This window comes from Sapajus apella, unplaced genomic scaffold (genome assembly GCF_009761245.1).
Source record: "Sapajus apella isolate SASKATOON/1434 unplaced genomic scaffold, GSC_monkey_1.0 scaffold16, whole genome shotgun sequence".
NCBI classification, from domain to species: Eukaryota; Metazoa; Chordata; class Mammalia; order Primates; family Cebidae; genus Sapajus; species Sapajus apella.
The window spans coordinates 12,427,915-12,449,961 of record NW_022436956.1 but is presented as its reverse complement, the minus strand read 5'-3'; the positions used below and the strand labels follow the sequence as shown (position 1 = coordinate 12,449,961).

General features: G+C 41.3%; 1 protein-coding gene across 1 annotated transcript in view; it reads left to right on the top strand.

Annotated features, from left to right (window-relative positions):
• The first annotated feature begins 1,719 nt into the window (after nucleotides 1-1,719).
• The window catches only part of CRTAM (cytotoxic and regulatory T cell molecule), a 33,812-nt gene continuing 13,484 nt past the window's right edge, over nucleotides 1,720-22,047 (top strand). The window contains exons 1-5 of the mRNA XM_032285154.1: nucleotides 1,720-1,973; nucleotides 12,130-12,276; nucleotides 15,259-15,411; nucleotides 17,526-17,669; nucleotides 18,986-19,147. Of these exons, the coding sequence (XP_032141045.1) occupies nucleotides 1,928-1,973; nucleotides 12,130-12,276; nucleotides 15,259-15,411; nucleotides 17,526-17,669; nucleotides 18,986-19,147 (652 nt within the window). The 5' untranslated portion in view covers nucleotides 1,720-1,927. The remainder of the gene's footprint in view (nucleotides 1,974-12,129; nucleotides 12,277-15,258; nucleotides 15,412-17,525; nucleotides 17,670-18,985; nucleotides 19,148-22,047) is intronic.

The window sequence follows — 22,047 nt, the reverse complement described above, 5'->3', positions numbered from 1 at the left end:
AGTACTCTTGGTGACAAGAAGGAAAGCAAGATGGGGACTTGATAGAAGCTGGACTGAGATGCAGTTGCAGCAAAGATCTCAGCTGATTCTGATCCCGTGGGGAACTTCAGAGTTGCTGCACTTCAAGGCAAGGGAGAAGGACCTTGAGATCCCCTCATGGATGCCCTATGGAGGAGGTGTGATCCTGGGTAAACTGTTCTCTTCCGCTGAGGGCAAGTATAAAAATTAGAAGTTCCTGGATGGAATGTTAGGAGCAAAGGGGAGAAAAATGAAAAACTGAAAAAAATTTGAAAGACAAAATATTTCTGGTTTTTTTGTTTTTTAATTTTTATTTTTTCATACAAGGTCTCACTTTCTTACCCAGATTGCAGTGCAGTGGTGTGACCGCGGCTCTCTGAAGCCTCAACCTTCTGGGTTCAAGCAATCCTTCCACCTTAGCCTCCCAAGTTTCTGGAACTACAGGCATGTGCTACCGTGCTTAGCTAATTTTTGTATTTTTTTGCAGAGATGGGGGCTTGCTATGTTGCCCAGGTTGGTCTTGAACTCCTGGACTCAAGTGATCCTCACACCTCAGCTTCCCAAAATGCTAGGATTACAGGCATGAGCCACTGTGCCTAGCCAACAAAATATTTGAAAGACATTTTTAATGGGCAAGATTTTTCCTACCCAAACTATCATCAAATTTATCAGAATATTAACACAAATTTCAATTAGAACTAGTAAGTAGTGTTTTCTTTAAAATTTTCAGGCATTGCAGGCTGATCTTTGTTTTCTAAACATAAGCCTACTAATCCTTTCTGTGTGTCCCTGGAAAAATTAAATTACAGCTATCTCAATTTGTGCAATTAATGAAAATTAAATACCAAAATTGTTCATATGTACATTATCTCCCCAACTAGATTATATTCTCCTAAAAAAAGGAATTTATGTTTTTTATTTAAGCATGTCTCAAAAAAGTGCATACTAGATGCTGTATAGGTGAAAAGATGAATGGGTGGATAGAAAGAAGGATGATGGGTGGATGGATGTACATATGTATAGATAGATGGGTGAGTGAATGGATGAGTGGGTGGGTGGATGGATGGATGAACGGGTGGTGGGTAGAGGGATGGGTGGTTGGGTGGCTGGATGAGTGTATGCATGTATATATAGATGGGTGGGTGAATGAATGAATAGGTGATGGACAGATTGATGGATGGATAGATGGGTGGGTGAATGGATGGATGGATAAATGGATGGATGGAGAGGTAGATGGAGGGAGAATGAATGGGCAGGTAATACATGAGTGAGTGGGTTGATGGATGGATGAATAGGTAGATGGGTAAATGGATGGATGGGTGGATGGATGGATGGATGGATGGACGAGTGGAAAGATTTATGAGTAGATAGATGAAAAGATGGGTGGATAGGTGGGTAGACAGATATATAGATTTCAAAAATGAGTATATATATGAATAGATGAATTCATCCCTGATAACAATTATAAATTGATGTCAGCATTAGAAAGAAAATATTTACAAAGATTGAGCAAAAATTGTCTAATTATCTAATAAACTAGAAAAGTAAAAATAAGGATGACATCACTAGACAGGGACATTTTACAGTATCTCTCCCACTCTTCCTCCCTCTAAAAACCTTGCAACTAGTTGATTTACCAATACTACCCACTTGTGGTAAAACAATTTTTGTCATCAACACATCACTCACACCTCTCTCCCATCAAGAAAATACATGTGGTCCCCAATATGTTCCACCGGGAGGTGTTTTGGGGGCAGCTAACTAAGAGGGGGCTTCCAGACAGATGGAGGAGTTGATACACATGAGGTCACAGAGCTACTGCCTCTCCCCCTTCAAAAGAAACTATTCAGCTCCATTTGTCACAGAAGCTAGAGGAAGTTGACAAAGCGTCACAGCAGCACAGCACAATATGTGGTGGAGTGTTTTCAGCTTGCTGGCCTGGTTCCATTTACAAGGTAAGGACTTAGAATTATTTTTTGTTGTTGTTGCTCAGCTGACTTAATGTTTTGCCAAATCTACCCATCAGTCAGTCAACTGCTTTCACAGAGGAGCCACTGTAGAAGACAACTCAGGTGACTGATAATACTTTCCAAGCCATGCTCAAATCACACATCTGAGGGATGCTACTGCATTTATTTCATCTCTTGTTGAATGGCTAAAGGGTATAGAAGGGATCCTTACAGTGTGTGTCTCTGTGGGTCCCATGTTATGGCAAGATGTAACAAGCTTATTAGGCTCTGTCTTTTAAGGGTATACTAGTTGAAAGAGCATCCGTATTGAATTTTAAAATTTCCTTGCTATATAAATCTTAGCCACATGATTTAATCTCTTTGAAACTCAGTTTCTGCATCTTGAAATGAAAATGATAAAAATGTTTGATCCACCATACTCCCTGGATTGTTAGAAGGATCAAATTTCAAATGTGAAAACACTTTAAAAATGATAAAGCACCGTACAACTCTTATTTAGCTCAGAGGTAATAATGATACCAATGAAAACCTTGTGTTTATTTTTAAAGAATAAGATATACTGTACATTTTACTATAATTTTCAAACTTGGGTTTTAGTGTTTAATTCTAATGTAGCATATGAAAATTAAGGATAGAGACAGTTTTCTACTTTTTGGAGCGGGTCAAATTATTTTCTACCCAAAGTGGGGGCAGGGGTGTAGGAAGTGGCTCTTGTCCCTCAGTCTCTGATTACAACTTGTATCAGATTCATGCAAAGGAAATCACTCATAAAGCCACTCAAAAATTTTGCTTTTTGTGTGTTTGTTTCCAAATATTGAACCTGCGTTTCATGAAATGCACCTATCCTTCTAAATCTACATTCAATCTAGAATGGCATCTGAAGGATGCTACTTTAAAAAGCTAGATTTCCTATTTTACATAGTACTTCAATTCCCTGTTTCATATACCTCAATTAGTGCCTTCTTTTTTTGGTCCCTGTACCCTAAGGCACTTAATAAGTATTCAATTTTGGTAATGAATAATATTAGTTTCTTCAATAAGTGGCTTAAAGAATAGCTAATACATTCAGAAAGAGTACATTTAGACAGCTAAAATTAGGATGATTTTAATTATTCCAAAGTTTAAAGCCTTTAACTGACCTTAACTTTTTCAGGCTTTGAGTTATTGCCTCATAAAAAATAACTCATAAAAACACATTTGTTAAATAACTAGCAAAAATTATGTTTCAAGGTAAACCTAAATTATTCAAATACTATTTATATAGAGAGGAAAAGTATTTATTGTGCCATGCACAGTGCTGAGTACTCTATGTTAATTTCATGTAATTATAGCAAAAGTACTGAAGTAGGAAGTAACATCCCCAATTTAAAGATGAGAAAATTGGGGTAAAAGGTAGGTTTAAAAAAAAGGAGAAATAGTTAGGTAACCTGTCCAAGGTTCAAAGCTAGAATATGTCAACATAAATATCAGCCTATGAAGCAGATAGTAAAATTATTTATTTCATAAAACTTTTTTTTTTTTTTTGAGACACAGCCTGGCGCTATCGCCCAGGCTGTAGTGCAGTGGCGAGATCTCGGCTCACTGCAATCTCCGCCTCTTGGGTTCAAGCAATTCTCCTGCTTCAGCCTCGTGAGTAGCTGGGACTACAGGTGTGCACTGCCATGGCCAGCTAATTTTTTTGTATTTTTTTTAGTAGAGATGGGGTTTCACCATTTTGGTCCGGATGGTCTTGATCTCCTGACCTCGTGATCCGCCCGCCTCGGCCTCCCAAAGTGCTGGGATTACAGGCGTGAGCCACCGCCTCCAGCCTCATGAAACTTTTAATTAACGTGTTTTTGTGTGTATGTGTGTGTGTACTAGATTGTGATAGAAAATGTGTTTATTAATGTGGATCAAAAGTTTGAAAACCACTGCACAATTTGGAGGATTCAATATTGCAGAGTCCTAATTTGAAAACTCGTTCAAGGGGCCCCTCGAGGGCATCTGAGCTCAGTGGCATTTGAGCAGTGGCTGCCGCCCCGACCTAACCTTGCTCAAGCCCATCACAGATGTAATTAGGAGAGTAGTTGACCCTGCTGCTTTCTTGTCAGCAAAAAGGCCACACATCATCAATTTTGGCAAAGCTATAAATTGTCAGCTGATTTTAGCAAATTAAATGATGGGAAGATCACTGTGACTGCTTCTACAGTGTAACTTCTATGGCTGCCAAAAATTTATGGCAAAAAAAAAGTCACATAATCTCAGAGCCTGCCCTCTTTTCAAGGCTACTCCCGGAATAGTCTTAGGATTGGTTAAAAAAACACAGACACAATAAAAGTGAATCATTTTTCAAAATTCATCCCATTAACTTACATTGTAAACAACGAAAATGTCAAATCCAACGAATTTTGAACCCTCTATTTTGGTTGTTTTGTGGAGCGTAGGATGCAGAAAACAGAGAAAAATTGCAAATTGAGCAGTTCTTTTTATACTTCATTTGCCCAGGAAAAAGTCACATGTTAGATGACATGTTGAGACAGCTTCTTTAAAATGTACTAAAAATAATTTGATTCTGACAAGTCTGATTTATTTTTATACCTGCAATTTTATCTATTGATTCAATCTAAAAATAATAAAAATCTTTTTTTGGTAATGATCTAAAACACATTTTTCCTTAATACCTCATAACAGTCATGTAACTAGGGCTCTGATGTGAGAATTGATGTATTACATGTCTATGGCTTTAATGTAGACCTCGTCTTTGTTATTTGACATAAGAGTTAAAGAGAAAAGTTAGCATCCTATTAAAATATTTATTCTGAAATATATACGTTTACTCATTTTTATCCATTAATTCAATCAATATCAAAAATCTTCATTATGCTAAAATGAGTAAATGGCAAACAACTTTTCCATGAGGAGTTTGTAATCTATCTACAGAAAAACACCTGTAAGCAACTAATTATAAATGTACTGGGGCCGGGCGCGGTGGCTCAAGCCTGTAATCCCAGCACTTTGGGAGGCCGAGGCGGGTGGATCACGAGGTCAAGAGATCGAGACCATCCTGGTCAACATGGTGAAACCCCGTCTCTACTAAAAATACAAAAAATTAGCTGGGCATGGTGGCGCATGCCTGTAATCCCAGCTACTCAGGAGGCTCACCGCAACCTCCGCCTCCTGGGTTCAGGCAATTCTCCTGCCTCAGCCTCCTGAGTAGCTGGGGCAGGAGAATTGCCTGAACCCAGGAGGCGGAGGTTGCGGTGAGCCGAGATCGCGCCATTGCACTCCAGCCTGGGTAACAAGAGCGAAACTCCGTCTCAAAAAATAAATAAATAAATAAATAAATAAATAAATAAATAAATGTACTAAGTGCTATAATAAAGGTGTATCTCAAGCCTTTGGGAAACTAGAGGAAAGACATTATGGAGAAGAGGGAGGCTAAGGCCTGTTTTGGAAGTTTTGACAAAAGTTGTGTAATTTGAGTTGAGTCTTTGAGTTGAGTCTTGAGTTGAGTCTTAACGTTGAGTCTTGAAGGAGATGAGAAAAGCATTCTAGGCCAAGAGAACATCATAGACAAAGACACACTATCTTCTGGAGCCTAGAACTTTCTGGAAACAGCAAGTGGCCATGTACAAGGACTATCTGAAGAGGAGTATCAGGACATGACAAGGGAGGAGAACACAGGAGTCAAGTTGGCTGGAATTCGGGCCTGATTCCCATAGGCCATGGAAGCCATAGCAAATATTTGAATGAAGGAAGAGACATAATCAAATTCATGCTTTTTGTTTTTTGAGATGGAATTTCGCTCTCGTTGCCCAGGCTGGGGTGCAATGGTGTGATCTTGGCTCACTGCAACCTCCGCCTCCCAAGTTCAAGCGATTCTCCTGCCTCAGCCTCCTGAGTAGCTGAGATTACAGGCATCTACCACCATGCCTGGCTACTTTTTTGCAATTTTTAGTAGAGACAGGGTTTCACAATGTTGGCCAGGCTGGTCTCGAATTCCCGACCTCAGGCGATCCACCCGCCTCAGCCTCCCAAAGTGCTGGGATTACAGACGTGAGCCACCGCGCCAGCCTCAAATTCATGTTTTTAGAATGTAATCCTAGAAGTAGATGAGGATGATGAATTAGAGAGAAGAGAGACTAGAAGGAAGTTATTGCAATGGTCCAGGAAAGAAATGAAGAACTTAACTAACGCAGCAATAACAGTGATAAAAGGGAAATAAATTGATTAAAGACATGTTTTTGAGAAAGAAGAGTTTAGGGCACCTCTCAAATATCTGGTGATGACATTAATATAAGGGAACTCTAGAATGGGGCAGGTGGTATATCTGTGTTAGACATGGGTGGAGCATGGGGTCAATAGAGATAATGAGTTCCAATGGGACACGTAGAGTTTGGAGTCCTTGCAGGACAGGCTTGCTCTGCTCTGGTTTTAAATTTATTGCACGTAAAAATTTAGCTACTAAGGCAAGAAAGGGAAATAATATTTTATTCTTTTCTCCGTTTACCATGATAATCTATAGTAGAGGTAAAGATTGCACATGCAAGCTTTCAAAGTATTGGGAAAAACCAAAGAATCTTAAGAACTGCACTGGTTTTGTCTATGTGCACTTTGGTAGGTGGCTGTTACTGCTGCTTGTCCTTTTGTTTGGGAGTAGATCACATGTGATTTGGTTTAAAGCCATCCACTGATAGGACAATTCATTCATGGGATTCGGGGTGGTGACGAAGGTGAAGGTCACAGGCTCCATTTCCACATACAAACCAGTCACAATCGATAGCCCCAGGATCAGCTAGCAATCTCATCACATATGGCTATGCATGGATGGATGAATTCAGTCACAGAGATAATGACAAAGCCCGGAAGTCAATAATCCATTCCGTAAACATGACCTACCAGTAGGAAGTGGTGACCTCATAGGAGAAACACCACAATCACTCATTGTCAAGCTCTGTATGCTCAGCACATGGGGAGCCATCCAGGGCTAATTTGCAGATAAGAACTCTGAAGCTCAGAGAGGGCTAGACAGTAGGTGTACGGAACTCAGGGTCCAATAGGAAAGCTTAAAAGTGAATGGGGATATACACGTCTTTAGAGCCTGCAGAGGAGGAAGTGGTAAGCAAGGAAGATACCTCACACCCCATATCTCTGACAACAAAGGTGAAAGTCTGACTCCAAACTTAAGTGAAAGGAAATTCAAAAGAAGTTCCAATTTAGTTTCCAATGGCAATGAGAAGATCGTAGGGAATGTTTCCCGGGAAAATATACCACCAAAACTTAGGCACAGCATCCTGCTCTTCCATCTTTAACAAAACTAAAGACATTGAAACATATTTCTAAGCACTACAGTGTAAGCAAAGCTGGGTGAGTCTGTGGCTTCTCACTGGGGCTATTCTTCCTTTCTACAGTGATTTCCTGTTTCTAAATCGAATATGGGGTCTACATGATAATACTGCAAGATAAGCAGACCTGTAAAGCCAAAAGCAAGCCTTGGTGCAAAGAGTAAAGGAAACAGCTAAAATCCTATGCCTCAAACGCAGCCTTTTCCATGTGAAACTCAGGCATCTATGGTGTGGTCAGTCTGGTTAGCAGTCTGATACCGAATTCTCAGCAGCAAGTGCAGACGTTAATCTTAAGACATACAGTACTTTAGCGTGTAATAAAAAGCCAAACTATGTTTCGTCACAATTTTTAAATGTTGTAAGAGTTAAATTACACTATTTAATTCATAAGCACGCATACCAAGAAAGAGACAAATGATATCATACATCCTTAAAATGGAAGACATTTATTCCTAAACAGGCTGCAGATAAATCTCACCACCCCCATCTTACCCAATGCAGGCTTTCTGTTCAGACCATCACTTTACCAAAGGTAAGGACACTGGCAAAACATGTCAATGTCGGTCCCCAAGGAGGAAATTAGGGCATGTTTCTTAACACTAGTCTTTATTCTATCATTGATTCAATATGTAACTTTCTTCCAGTAACTAACTTCCTGTTTCTCAGTATCTTTGTTAGCAACAGGAGAGCAAAGGTATCTATCAATTATCTATGTTATAGTGCTGTCGTGAAAACTGGCATTAAGCCAGTAAATTTCAAGCTCGTATTGTAATAGTTTCTGTAAGGAATGAATTTTAGAGAAATATAAAACGTCGTCATTCTCTAGAAACTTCAGTCTGTTTATAGGAATCGGGACAGTGCACAAGAACTGAGTAATTTTTTTTTTTTTTTTTTTTTTTTTTGAGGCGGAGTTTCACTCATGTTACCCAGGCTGGAGTGCAATGGCGCGATCTCGGCTCACCGCAACCTCCGCCTCCTGGGTTCAGGCAATTCTCCTGCCTCAGCCTCCTGAGTAGCTGGGATTACAGGCACGCACCACCATGCCCAGCTAATTTTTGTATTTTTAGTAGAGACAAGGTTTCACCTTGTTGACCAGGATGGTCTCGATCTCTTGACCTCGTGATCCACCCGCCTCGGCCTCCCACAGTGCTGGGATTACAGGCTTGAGCCACCGAGCCCGGCCTTAAGAACTGAGTAATTGAGTAAAACAAGAAGCATCGCAGTGCTGTGGAAATTCGTTCTAGATTCAAATCTTGGCTCAAAAACTACTTAACCTCTGAGCTTTGATATCTTCATCTGTGAAATGGGAATAACGACACATTCTTTACAGAGTGATTGGGTTTGGGCCCGAGTAACTGGGCTATTTGCTGGTGGTGAAATCTAAAATAACACATTTAGTGGGAGAGAATCAAGAGTCTGTGTTGTACTTGTTAGGTTTGAAATGCCTTTTGAACTTCTTACTGATTGTCAGAAAAGTGATGATTACACCCTTGGCTGAAATCTAAGGTCCAAAATAAAAAGAACTCATTATCATAGTTTGCTCCTCAAAATCTTTAATCCTCTTGAACTGTTCCAATTTAGGTTTACTGTGACTGAAACTGCTTCTTCCTCAATGTCTACTAGAACCTTGGAATGTTTAATAATAAATAGTACCGTAACACTGGGGAAGGAGGTCCCTAGTGAAGCGCTTCAGAGCTACAAGGCTTTGTCTTTTGACACTGACACTTTCCACTTTCCTTTGTAAAGTAAGAGTCAGTTCAGTTCTTCAAATAATCATTATGCACTATTTACCAAGTAAGAGCAGCATGTTATGCTGACTATGGACTAAGTACTATACTAGGTTTTTTACATGTTTTTTTAAATTGTCTCAACGACTCCATGAGATGAATACTGTTGTTTTTCCTGTTTTTATGGTAAGGAAACTGACACACAGATATTTCCCAAGTTCGTGGTGTTAGTAGTGGAGGAGCAGGATTCTAACTCAGTCAATTTGGCTCATGTGCATGTGAGTTACCCATTGCATCATATTCCACCCAGGTTAGGGACACAGACGTGATTATAAACTGCTCCTCTCTGCAACAAGTTCAGATGGTACAAAGCCTAGGGGTCTATTGACAGATAACACAATCAAGAGCCAAAATGTTCTCAGAAAACCTGAACCCTCCGTCCAAACTTACGAAATAAGACTGATCTAGGGAGAATATGAAATCTGAACTTTGGTTCCAAAATGAAATGCATCATCAACACAGGATAGGGAGATGTGATGTGACACAAATTGTCTGAAAAAGATCTGGGTGTTTTGGGTGATTACCTAAATAGGGGCCTAGTAAGATGTTACAGCTCAAGAGTGAAACCCTGGGGTTAATAGAACAAGGCAGTCCAGAGGATCAGTGGTGATGCGAGTGAATGTCCCCCTATGCTCTAGCCAGCTCTGATGACATGTGAGTCCCCTGTCCCATACAGAGAGGTATATTTTAGGAAGGACATCGACAAACTACAGCATATTCACATGTGGCTGTTGGGAAATGGTGAAGAAATGATAATGAAACTAAAGGTGTAGCTTTTTAAATTATTTGACCATGCTATGGAAAAGACATTTATCTTCAGAGGGCCCAGTCCGACTAAGGGCGTAAGGGGTTGGACACAGTGGTATGGTAGAGTGTCTTCTGGAAGTCTTTGAAAGTGAGACGGATACTCATCTTCCTGTTCCATGTGGTTCTTGAAGCAGCAGAGAGTTGGTCCCAAGTATCTGAGGAGCATCCACAGATTTTTATTCATTGTGTTGCAACTGTGTGCTTTGGGAACCGGATGCTCTGAACACTTAGGCGTGGGGTCAGGAGAACTGATGTGGGGGCCCCACCAAGAATTCCAAGTTAATTAGTAGTGAATGAGGAGGGCAGGACACAAACTTCCTGAGTGAGTCTAGCATACTGCCAAGGTGGAGGACCACTGGCTGATACGGATGTCATGAGGACACAGAATAGGGACTCGATGGCTTTTTAAATCTTTATTATCAGCAAAATCCCTTAGAAGAAATTCTATTGTCATTCTCTTTTAACATTATTCTTATTACTTACTCAATTATGGATTGGTGTCACAGATGAGAATATTTCCAAATGGCCAAACCTAAGCAGAATTCTGGCCTTATGCCTCAATGCTTTTTTTGAAAGCACAGATCTCTTTGTATTGCCTCCTTGTTGTTCATTATGGTATTGGTGGATGATATGGGTGTTTTTCCATTAGAACTCAAGCAAACGGTTTCCCATGAAAGCTTACGTGAATACAATACAATAATTCTGAGTTATTTCTGCTAGAGGCAAGATTCAAATTAATGACCTAGGAATGTAACAAACAAAAAAGTAGACACCAATTAATTCCCAGAGCTCTCCAAAGCACTTTTCCTCATACTTGAAATTTATCACAAAAAAATAAACTCTCCTGGTTTCTTTGTCGTCGTCGTTGTTAAGGTTAAAGATGATTCAGTAAAACTTGTTACGTTTGCTATTCGTAACGTATAACCCCATGGCATTCTTCTGTTTATAAACGTGTTTTATACCTTCATTGATAAGAATTGTCTTTTCCTCAGGAAAAATAATTTAAAATATGAAGAAATAATGAATGACAATAAGCATGCCAAATCAGCAGGAACGCCAGTTTATTTTCCATCAACTTCTTTCTTGGGGAGATAAATGTGCAGCTGCTTAGAACCAATTGTTCATCATTTTCGGGGGGTTGTGATTTGGAGAAATTAGACTCTTGTGTTTGTCTGGAGAAATCTGGGCTATGGAATATGGAACTGAATGAGATCTTAGATCATCCACCCTGTGGCGGAGACGCTCTCAGACAGGTGGGGCTTAGCTACTTGCCCCGAGGGGCAACTCCATAGTTCACCAGAGCACCCTGATAGTAATATTCTTTCTTAGAATCCTAGACATACAACTTGAAAGTACTAGATGCTTATTTTATAAGCTGATGCCAGAAAGGCTTACTTTTCTGGGGTCTTGTGGCTTAGATAGGCTGACGTAGTTACATAAGCATGCCTTGGCATCCACAGCCCAGGGTACAGATCCCAGCTCCATGATCGCTGTGACCTTGAGCCTCTGTTCCCTGGTCTGTAAAGTGAGCATAGTTCTTCCTTTCTAGGATTAGTTTGAAAATTAAATTCCAGCCGAGCACAGTGGCTCACACCTGTAATCCCAGCACTTTGGGAGACTGAGACCTCAGACTGAGACTGAGGTCAGGAGTTCGAGACCAGCCAGACCAACATGATGAAACTGCATCTCTACTAAAAACACAGAAACTAGCCTGGCATGGTGGTGCATGCCTGTAATCCTAGCTACTTGGGAGGCTGAGGCATGAGAGTCGCTTGAACCCGGGACGTGGAGGATGCAGTGAGTCGAGATTGCGCCACTGTACTCCAGCCTGGGTGACAGAGCAAGACTCTGTCTCAAAAATAAATAAATAAATATTTAAAAAGTTAAATTAAATACAGGTAAATGGCCTGGCACAGTTCCTGGCATATGGCAGAGCAAGTGCCCCACACCTGTCAAACTGTAGTTTGAACTTCCCTTTCTTCCGTCAAAATCCTACCCCTTCCTTCAGACCTGGTTCCAGGGTTCCCTTCTTCAAGAGGCGTCATTACTGCTCCTACTCTGAGTTCTTAACTCACAGTTTTTTTTTTTTCTGTATTTGCTAATTTTTTTGGTTTCTAAAAGAAATAGATAATACGTGATTGAATGAATGAACGAGACAAGATCCCTGAGACAGTGTGCTACCCCACCCCCGGCCTGATCGCCCCCATTTCTCTTCCTCCACAGAGGCCTCTCTGGCTAACCACACAGAAACCATCACCGTGGAGGAAGGCCAGACACTCACGCTGAAGTGTGTCACTTATCTGAAGAAGACCTCCTCCCTGCAGTGGCTGACCCCCACAGGCTTCACCATTTTTTTAAATGAGTATCCTGGTAAGTGAAAGAAAGAGAAAAAAATGCCACCAGACTTCAAACTGAGGGATTTTCCAGTGGGACAGGTTGGTGGGAGAGAAAGCCTGCATGAGTCACCCAAGGGGTGGGCTCAGCCCACCTACTGTTACACGTGAATCACACCTCCGAAGCCTGTTGCTTTAGACGAGGCTGCTTGCTGCGGGGCAGGAACTGTGAAATGGAAACCCCACCGGAATGGTTGTTAAAAGGGGCTCAAATTACAAAGCACATTTCCATGTCCCCACCCGACACTCACATCACTTTTTCGCTCTCGGTAACCATCACACAGCCACAGCACAATAAACCACAGGCAGCCAACGGACTGGGGGCACCGTCCTCATGCAGCCACCGCCATCCCACATAGGAAGCCAGCTGCTCCGTTTTCCATCCGTGCAATTCAAAGGCACATTACAAAGCTCCCTTCCAGATAGCTCTTTTTCTCCTGGTGGTCTTAACATAAAATCAAGATTTCTAAGCAACAGAAATAGACAGGAGGTATTACAGTGGAAATGAGGGCAGTCATTTTTCTCTTCACAAACACACACGAAGAAAGTGCAAGACGTCTGAGATGGAAAAAGACTCTTAAAAATCTCTTGGTTTCATCCCTTTGACTTTAAGCAGGGTTTTACGAAACCCTAGATCATTTTCTATTTCCGTTTAATATTCCTAACCACCAAATACTTGGAAAAGTCTAAAACAGCACATTTCATTCTTATTTATAAAGCAGAGCCTCTTAAAACATGTCATATGCTGGCTGGGCAGCGTGGCTCATGCTTATAATCCCAGCACTATGGGAGGCTTAGGAGGGGGGGATCATCTGAGGTCAGGAGTTCAAGACCAGCCTGGCCAACATGGTGAAACCCAGTCTCTACTAAAAATACAAAAATATTAGCTGAGTGTGGTGGCACACCCCCATACTCCCGACTACTGGGGAAGACTGAGGCAGAAGAATCACTGGAACCCAGGAGATGACAGTTGCAGGGATGCTGAAATAGTGCCACTGCACTCCAGCCTGGGCAACAGAGCAAGATTCTGTCTCAAAAAAAAAGTTATGTGCTTTGAAAGCATTATTAGATACTGATATGTTAACATAAAGAAATATATTATTTCAAGCTAAAACAACTAGTAATACTAGATTCCAGTAGAAGTAAACACTAATTGTTAAAAGTTCTGAGAGAAAAAAATTTTAAATAGAGATAATTCTGTGAAATAATGCTTTTTGCTGTTTTGGCTTTGGTTTTGGCAAACTGGGAGAAGAGGGACACTCTTGGATTTCTGCAGCAGAATGGCTTGATCTAGCTCAGTTACTGCTCTTGCCTTCCAGTGGACGCCGGACAGTCTGGAGATAGTTTTGATTGTGTCGCATGTAGAAAGCAGGCAGTGCTTCTGGCATCTAGTGGGTCGAGGCCAAGGATGCTGCAAACATCCTGCAATGTACAGGGCAGCCCCACAACCAAAGAACTATTGACTCAAATGTCAATGGAGCAGAGACTGAGAACCCCTAAATTCTAATTCATATACTGTCAGTGCCCCAGGGTACATATTGTTCCAGATAAGGAACACCTTCCTTGATCAGTTGTTCAAGGCTTAGCTATCTATCGTAGACTTGTTTATATTATACATCTTAACAGTGGAAAACAAAAATGAACAGATGAAAACACTCATGTCAGGAGCCTCTGATTTGCTAAAGGAGTTTTGACCTTAGATAGGAATCCCAGGTCATTACACCATCAAGAGAAACACTTGATATTGGCTGGAACTTTCTGGAGCTAAGTATTTTTTGCCATTGGCTAAATACCTGGAAGGATGAAGTCAGAATCTGTGGGAAATTTCAGATAATAACAAACTTTAAAATAAAAAATACAAAGCACTTATCAATTAGTGCATTTATCAAGGCATTTACTTTCCAAACATTTAAAATACAAAATAAAAATCCCTTATCGGTTGGTGCATTTATTGGTGCATTTATTAATGCATTTACCTTCCATTCTTCACACGCATTGTGACCGGATAATCTCAAATGAATCAGATTTCAAAGATGTAAATGGCATTTTCCGTTAAATTTTTTTGTTTGTTTGTTTTGAGATGGAGTTTTGCTTTTGCTGCCCAGGATGGAGTGCAATGGCACGATCTCTGCTCACTGCCACCTCTACCTCGTTCAAGTGATTCTCCTGCCTTAGCCTCCCGAGTAGCTGGGATTACAGGCATGCGCCACCATGCCCGGCTAATTTTGTATTTTTGGTAGAGACAGGGTTTCTCCGTGTTGGTCAGGTTGGTCTTGAACTCCCGACCTCAGGTGATCTGCCTGCCTCAGTCTCCCAAAGTGCTGGGATTACAGGTATGAGCCACTGCCCCGGCCTAAAAATATTTTTAAAATAGAAACTACTTCTGCAACCTGAATCCCTCATCTGCATAGTGTTTTTACCTTCCTACAGGCACAAATAAAACAACTTGTTTAAGTCACAGAGCTCACTATCTCACTATCAAAATATTCCATTTCCTAAAGTAACTTTGAGAGGCATCAACTACTGACTGTTGAATTTGGAAGGCAGCTCAATTTGTGCCTTTAAAGTGTGAAAACAGGCCAGGCATGGTGGCTTACGCCCGTAATCCTAACATTTTGGGGAGCCGAGGTGGGTGGATTGCTTGAGCTCATAAGTTCTAGACCAGCCTGGCCAAAGTGGTAAAAGCCTATCTCGACTAACACATAAAAAATTAACCAAGTGTGGTGGTGCATGCCTGTAGTCCCAGCTACCTGGGAGGCTGTCATGAGAATTGCTTGAACCTGGGAGGCAAAGTTTGCAGTGACCCGAGATCATGCCACTGTACTCCAGCCTGGGCAACAGAGCAAGACTCCGTCTCGAAAAAAAAACAGGTCTAAAAATCAAAAGCTACTCCTGTGAATGATCAATCTGTGTTCATCGTATACCTTTCCTCATGACACTCTATTTCCCTGTTGTACAGCTTTTAAAAATTCCAAGTACCAGCTTCTTCATTACTCGGCCAATCAGCTCTCCATCAGCGTGCCTAATGTGACCCTGCAAGATGAAGGCGTGTACAAGTGTTTGCATTACAGCGACTCCGTGAGCACTAAGGAAGTGAAAGTGATTGTGCTGGGTAGGTACCTGCAAGTAAACCCAGCATGGGAACAATATGGATAGGAACACGATATAACATTTTAAAACTTAACCTTTTAGTTTAAAAATGTTGCCTAGAGCAAGGCATTGCCTGGGACACCTCTGCCATCTTTTATTGAAAGGAAACAGAAGAGAGCATTTTGAGAAGTAAGCCCTAGATTGAACTGTGAACTTGTGAAATTTGTCTTTGACGGCAACTAAATTTTCTCTCCGGGGACCTAAAAGAAAAGAAAATTAATATTTGATGAGCTGTGACTATGTGCCAGGCACCATGTGAGGCCCTAGGGAATCAAAGATGAATTAGGCACAATCTCTGCCCATAAGGAGTTTGCACACTAGCTTGGGAAATAAAACGTGTATGTAAATGAAGTGGAACCTCGTGACAGCAAATCCTAAGATAGAATGAATTCAGATGTAGCTGCACTGCTTAATCTGCTCAAATCCTCTCTGCCAAACAATTCCTCTTTTCTGTAGGAGGGTGGAATTGGGAGGTGCAGATAGGAAGTGACAGCCTCCTAATTGCCTAGGACTTACTCAGCTCTACAGATGGTCAATCGTGTCCAGTATGTGTCTTACTATCCTTACTTGTTTTGCTTTATGTGGCAGAACAGATCAATTAAAAACATTGCTTTTTATTGATCTCTAAGTAACGTCGTCCCACATATCACCCGAATGAATGTCTTAGACATCTCTTGTTGAATTATTGCAGTGTGGTGCCTGCCATGCAGTGAAGGCCTCATGGGAAAATAGCTGAGAAGGGGTGGCTCTCAGGGGGTTTTGTGAACCAAGGGAACTCAGCTCAGCGTTGTCTTCTCCTTATAAGGGAGCACACATCCTGGCTCGGCTGGTTGTGTGTCCTTCAGGGGTCTCATTGCACCCCATGCATACCTCTGTCATTGCTCTCAACACATAATCTATTCATTAACAGTTTAGGGCTGAAGCTACAGCCAGACTGTTAGCCACCTGAAGGGTCATGTCTTTTTCATCTTTGTATTGCCAGCAAGTGACACATCTAATGTATATTTGGGGTTAAGAAGCGCCTTTACCAGGTCTTGATGGCAGATGGATGAGTTAAGTAAACGGGGAAGAGTTCAGTTCTGGACTGAAGTGGAAGTAGAACGGAAGGAGGAAGAAGTAAGCCTAACGGGAAAGTATTTCCAAGACAGGTGTATAAAGAAAAAGGACGAATGTGCCCTTTATAAGAGAAATGCACCTTTAATGTTAGGAGGGGACAGAAGAAGCTTTCCTTGAGGTGAGTCATAAGACTCGCAAAAGTTTAGAGCTGAAAGAGTCCACTCCTTCATGCTACAGATAAGAAAAGTAGTATACCAAGAAGCTGGAGGACTTGCCCAAGTTCTTACAACTAGTTGGTGGCAGAGGTGGTACTAGATTTCACATCTCTCTTCCTCATCTAGTGCTGTACCCACCAAATATAGTCATATGTCACATTTTAAGAATTGTTGCCACACTGCTTGTTTGGGAATTTTCAGAGACTAATGACATGCTGAGTAACATACATTCTGACTTCAGCCAAAGTGGCTTTGCAGGCACATAAAAGCCCTTTCATTTGACTATTCTGGAAGAGACTAAGTTAACAATACGGGGTGGGCGTGGGGGCTCACGCTTGTAATCCTAGCACTTTGGGAGGTGGAGGCGGCCAGATCACTTGAGGTCCTGAGTTGGAGAGCAGCCTGGCCAACATGGAGAAACCCCTGTCACTACTAAAACCACAAAAATTAGCTGGGTATGGTGGCAGGCGCCTGTAATCCTAGCTACTCAGAAAGCTGAGGCAGGAGAATTGCCTGAACCTGGGAAGCAGAGGCTGTAGTGAGCCGAGATCGTGCCACTGCACTCCAGCTTGGTTGACACAGGGAAACTCCATCTCTCTCTCTCTCTCTCTCTCTCTCTATATATATATATATATATATATATATATATATATAAACATATATATATATATACACACATATATATATATGCTCATTAATTAGAGTATACTCTACAACAATCACCTACAGATTATTAGGCTCTGTGCTTTGTTGAGATATGCAGACTCATATCTAATTAAACACAGAAATATCAATTTTTTTCTAGCAACTCCTGTCAAGCCAATCCTGGAAGTTTCAGTTATCAGAAAGGAAAATGGAGAAGAACATGCTGTACTCATGTGCTCCGCCTTGAGAAGCAAGCCCCCTCCGCAGATAACCTGGCTACTTGGGAATGGCATGGAGGTCTCCAGTAGGTGCAGAAATGGTTCTATTTTCTTCTTTGTCTTTCTTCCTACTCAAATTTCCAGGGGATTTTTAAATGTTTTGGCACCCTCTGGTGGCAGGAGGCGCCAGAAGACATCATTTAATATTTCATTAGTTCTTTTCCAGACAAGTTATTCTTAGAACCAATCAATATTATGCCTTAATCTTGTAAGGCTAATCACAGATAAAGAAAATGTTTTGTTTAAAACAGGTAAAAAAATCTAAAGTGAAATATGATGACTTTTTAAAATTTCACAAAATTTTCTAAAATAAGTATAATACAGAAGTATAATATCTCTGAGCGTAAACTTTTTCCCTGACACAAAATCAAAAATACATTTAACATAATACATGTAATTGGAACAGATATGGTCTTCCCGATATTGTTTAGTACTATATTGTGCCATACCCACAGGGACAGATTAAAAAGATTCTTGTAGCAAAGCCTCTAAAGGTTGAGCCTTTGAAATAGGACAACTAATTATGGTGCTTGCGTACTGTTTTAGCAGTAAGTTTGCTTACATTTCAATATGCATTACCTTATCTTTGATATCTATGTAATCAACATTTTTTTTTTTTTTTTTTTTGAGATGGCGTCTCACTCTGTCTCCCTGACTGAAGTGCAGTGGTGCAATCTTGGCTCACCACAACCTCTGCCTCCTGGATTGAAACAATTCTCCTGCCTCAGCCTCAGGAGGAGCTGGGATTACAGGCACATGCCACGACACCCAGTTAATTTTTGTATTTTTAGTAAAGACGGGGTTTCACCATTTGGCCAGGCTGGTCTCGAACTCCTGACTTCAGGTGATCCACCCGCCTCGGCCTCCCAAAGTGCTGGGACTGTGCCTGGCTGGTTAATCAACATTCTTAGAGTTGCAAAGGACCCTTTACAGCTGAGAACACTGAGGGTCAAATGGAGTTCTAGAGAGAAAAGACCTAAACCCAGACCTGATTCCCAGTGTAGTGTCAATTCTACTTCATTATAAGACTTCCCCTTTAATTCATCTTATTCATTTAACCAGAATAAGGTCTTGGGTCTTTGTGTTTCGTAGCAACATCAAGCTGATCTTCTTAAGCTTTGAATTTTTTTCCAGTACTGAAAAGTTTGTAGAAACTCATCATCTACTGTCATACATCTATTTGCCTTTGTGATGAGAGCCAAGCATATACAAAGCAACTGGCTGAGGTTAGAATGAGGTTAGAAATCTAATGTTTGTCATGAAATCAAGGCCATTGGCCTCTAATAGAACCAATCTCATCCAATAGCATTACGTACCATAACGTCTTTAAATTGCTACATAGGTGGAACCCACCATGAATTTGAAACTGATGGGAAGAAATGTAATTCTACCAGCACTCTCATGGTTCACACATATGGCAAAAATTCAACGGTGGATTGCATTATCCGACACGGAGGTCTGCAAGGGGGAAAACTAGCAGCACGCTTCCGGTTTGAAGATTTGGGTAAGAAGAGCTAATGATTGTCTTTAATAATTTTTGATTTACTTTAATATTACACTGTCAAACAAAATTAAATGCAGTGGGCAAAGTCCTTCAGAGTGAGATTACTGCCAACAAAACTCTTCCTAATAGCAAATTTCTCCTGGTGAGTGACAGAATTTCAACTGTTCCAACGTTCAAAAGAACCCCAGTTCTGGCCGGGTGCGGTGGCTCAAGCCTGTAATCCCAGCACTTTGGGAGGCCGAGGCAGGTGGATCACGAGGTCAACAGATCGAGACCATCCTGGTCAACATGGTGAAACCCCGTCTTTACTAAAAAATACAAAAAATCAGCTGGGCATGGTGGTGCGTGCCTGTAATCCCAGCTACTCAGGAGGCTGAGGTAGGAGACTTGCCTGAACCCAGGAGGCGGAGGTTGCGGTGAGCCGAGATCGCGCCATTGCACTCCAGCCTGGGTAACAAGAGAAAAACTCCGTCTCAAAAAAAAAAGAACCCCAGTTCAGCAGAAAGCCTAGCAATATGGTGCCATATGCAAATAGTGTCATGCTTGCTTTTTGATAATGACTTTAAATAGTTTTATTGCAGTTGTGTTTGTGGAGCAATCAAATGAAACTATATCTTTGTACTTGACCCAGAAGGAGATAATACTAGCTGAAATAAACCGAAATTGTCAATATCATTTTATGTCAATATGAAACACACAGTTACAGGAAGACATGATTCCTGTTTAGATTTATTTTATTTATTTTTTAAGACAGGGTTTCACCATGTTGGTCAGGCTGGTCTTGAACTCCCGACCTCAGGTGATCCGCCCACGTTGACCTCCAAAGTGCTTGGATTACAGGTGTGAGCCACCATGCCGGTCTATTTTATTGTTATAACTGCTTTGAAGACTTTAGTGTAACCATGTTAATATTCTGAGTTGAACACCATTTTAAACATCCAATATTAAATGTGAAGAGAAGTTGCCTCCGTTCTCAGAACCTCTATTCTGTGATTCTTTCCCCAAAAGTCGAAGAAATAATCTTAAAACTGTACACAACTCTTTTGAGCCAAGAGGTATCCTTTAAGATGCATGAATCCTATAGGATGTGTGCAATTAGTAGGACTCTGAGTTTCATTGTTTTACAAGGTACTTCTCAGTGTAATAGATTCCTGAAATATAAGGAATTATTCACATTAGTGAAAAAGGAAACTGTTAGATGACAATGCATTTATTGAAAAAGCTCTTTTATCAAATGAAATAGCTGATGCTGAAAGGCAAGCTTGCTTAGGAGAATCTCACTGTGGGAAAGCTGCCATGCTGCCCTATAGAGGCTGTGGCTGTGGTTAACAGGTCCCCTCTGACTACTGCGTGCTTTCCACGGGTCACTTTCTCACCAAACCAAAAGTCGTCATTGCAGAAGCTGTACCGCAAGATGCAGGGACCCACAGACCGAGCTGTACAGTAACCTTACACAACCACCCCCGCCCCTCTCTGTGAGTCATCCCCACCCCACACCTCCACCTCCAGCAGAATTGGAGCACAGGGCATGTGGGGGATGAGGCTATATCTAAAAGCTTCCTAAAGACATTCAGATTCTTCAATAGGAGAACCAACAATGTTGAAAAAAATGCATTCTTAATTTTCAGCAATTGTTTAAGCCAACTACAAAAATGACTATGAAGGGGGAAATGGCCATTCTCCCCTTTTATGGCTATAGCTCTACATGACTCAAAATTATAGCTAAAGATGTTTTTAATAATAGGCTAAGGCCAAGCGCGATGGCTCACGCCTGTAATCCCAGCACTTTGGGAGGCCAAGGCGGGTGAATCACCTGAGGTCAGGAGTTTGAGACCAGCCTGGCTGACATGGTGAAACCTCATCTCTACTAAAAATACAAAAATTAGCCGGGCATGGTGGCAAGCACCTGTAGTCCCAGCTACTCGAGAGGCTGAGGCAAAAGAATCACTTGAACCCAAGGGGCGGAGGTTGCAGTGAGCTGAGATCGAGCCACTGTACTCCAGCCTGGGCAACAGAGCGAGACTCCGTCTCAAAATAATAATAATAATAATAATAATAGGCTAAGACTTGAGTTTTATTTGTGATCTATTTTCTGTACTCACTGCCAGATCTCCAAATAGTATTCAAAGAGAAATAGCAGTGTCAGCTGTTGATGGCTTCCATTGGTTCATTGTTTTTTCCATTTGGCTAGCTGCTACTACATTGACATACAGATATTACAAACATTTTGTTCAACCAATTACGTAAAAAATATCACTAGCTGAGGATGCTTTAAAACATGTTTACACATAAGGGCCCTGACCCCTTTCATTCCGATGCTCTGCACAGAAGGACCTGGGGAAAGGGAGGGTCATACCAGCACCAGGAGTAGGGTGGTCCTGAGGAAAGCAGTGTCTTCCTCTGAGAAAGCCAGAGTGTGATGCATGGAGAAAGAGAACAGAGCAACAGAAATTGATTTTCCAACAGGCTACCTTTGGTTTTTTGTTTGGTTTTGTTTTTTTGAGACATGGTCTCACTCTATTACCCAAGCTGGAGTTCAGTGGTGTGATTATGGAGTCTCGCTCTTGTCACCCAGACTGGAGTGCAACGGCAAAATCTCGGCTCACTGCAACCTCCACCTCCCAGGTTCAAGCAGTACTCTTACCTCAGCCTCCCGAGTAACTGGGATTAAAGACACCCGCCACCATGCCCAGTTAATTTTTGTATTTTTAATAGAGACAGGTTTCATTGTGTTGGCCAGGCTGGTCTCAAACTCCTGACCTCAGGTGATCCGCCCACCTTTGCCTCCCAAAGTGTTAGGATTGCAGGCGTGAACCACTGCACTCAGCCTAAATTTTTAATATTATTTCATTTTAGTTAATTGTAATTTAAATAGTTACTGCAGCTAGTGCATAAAGATT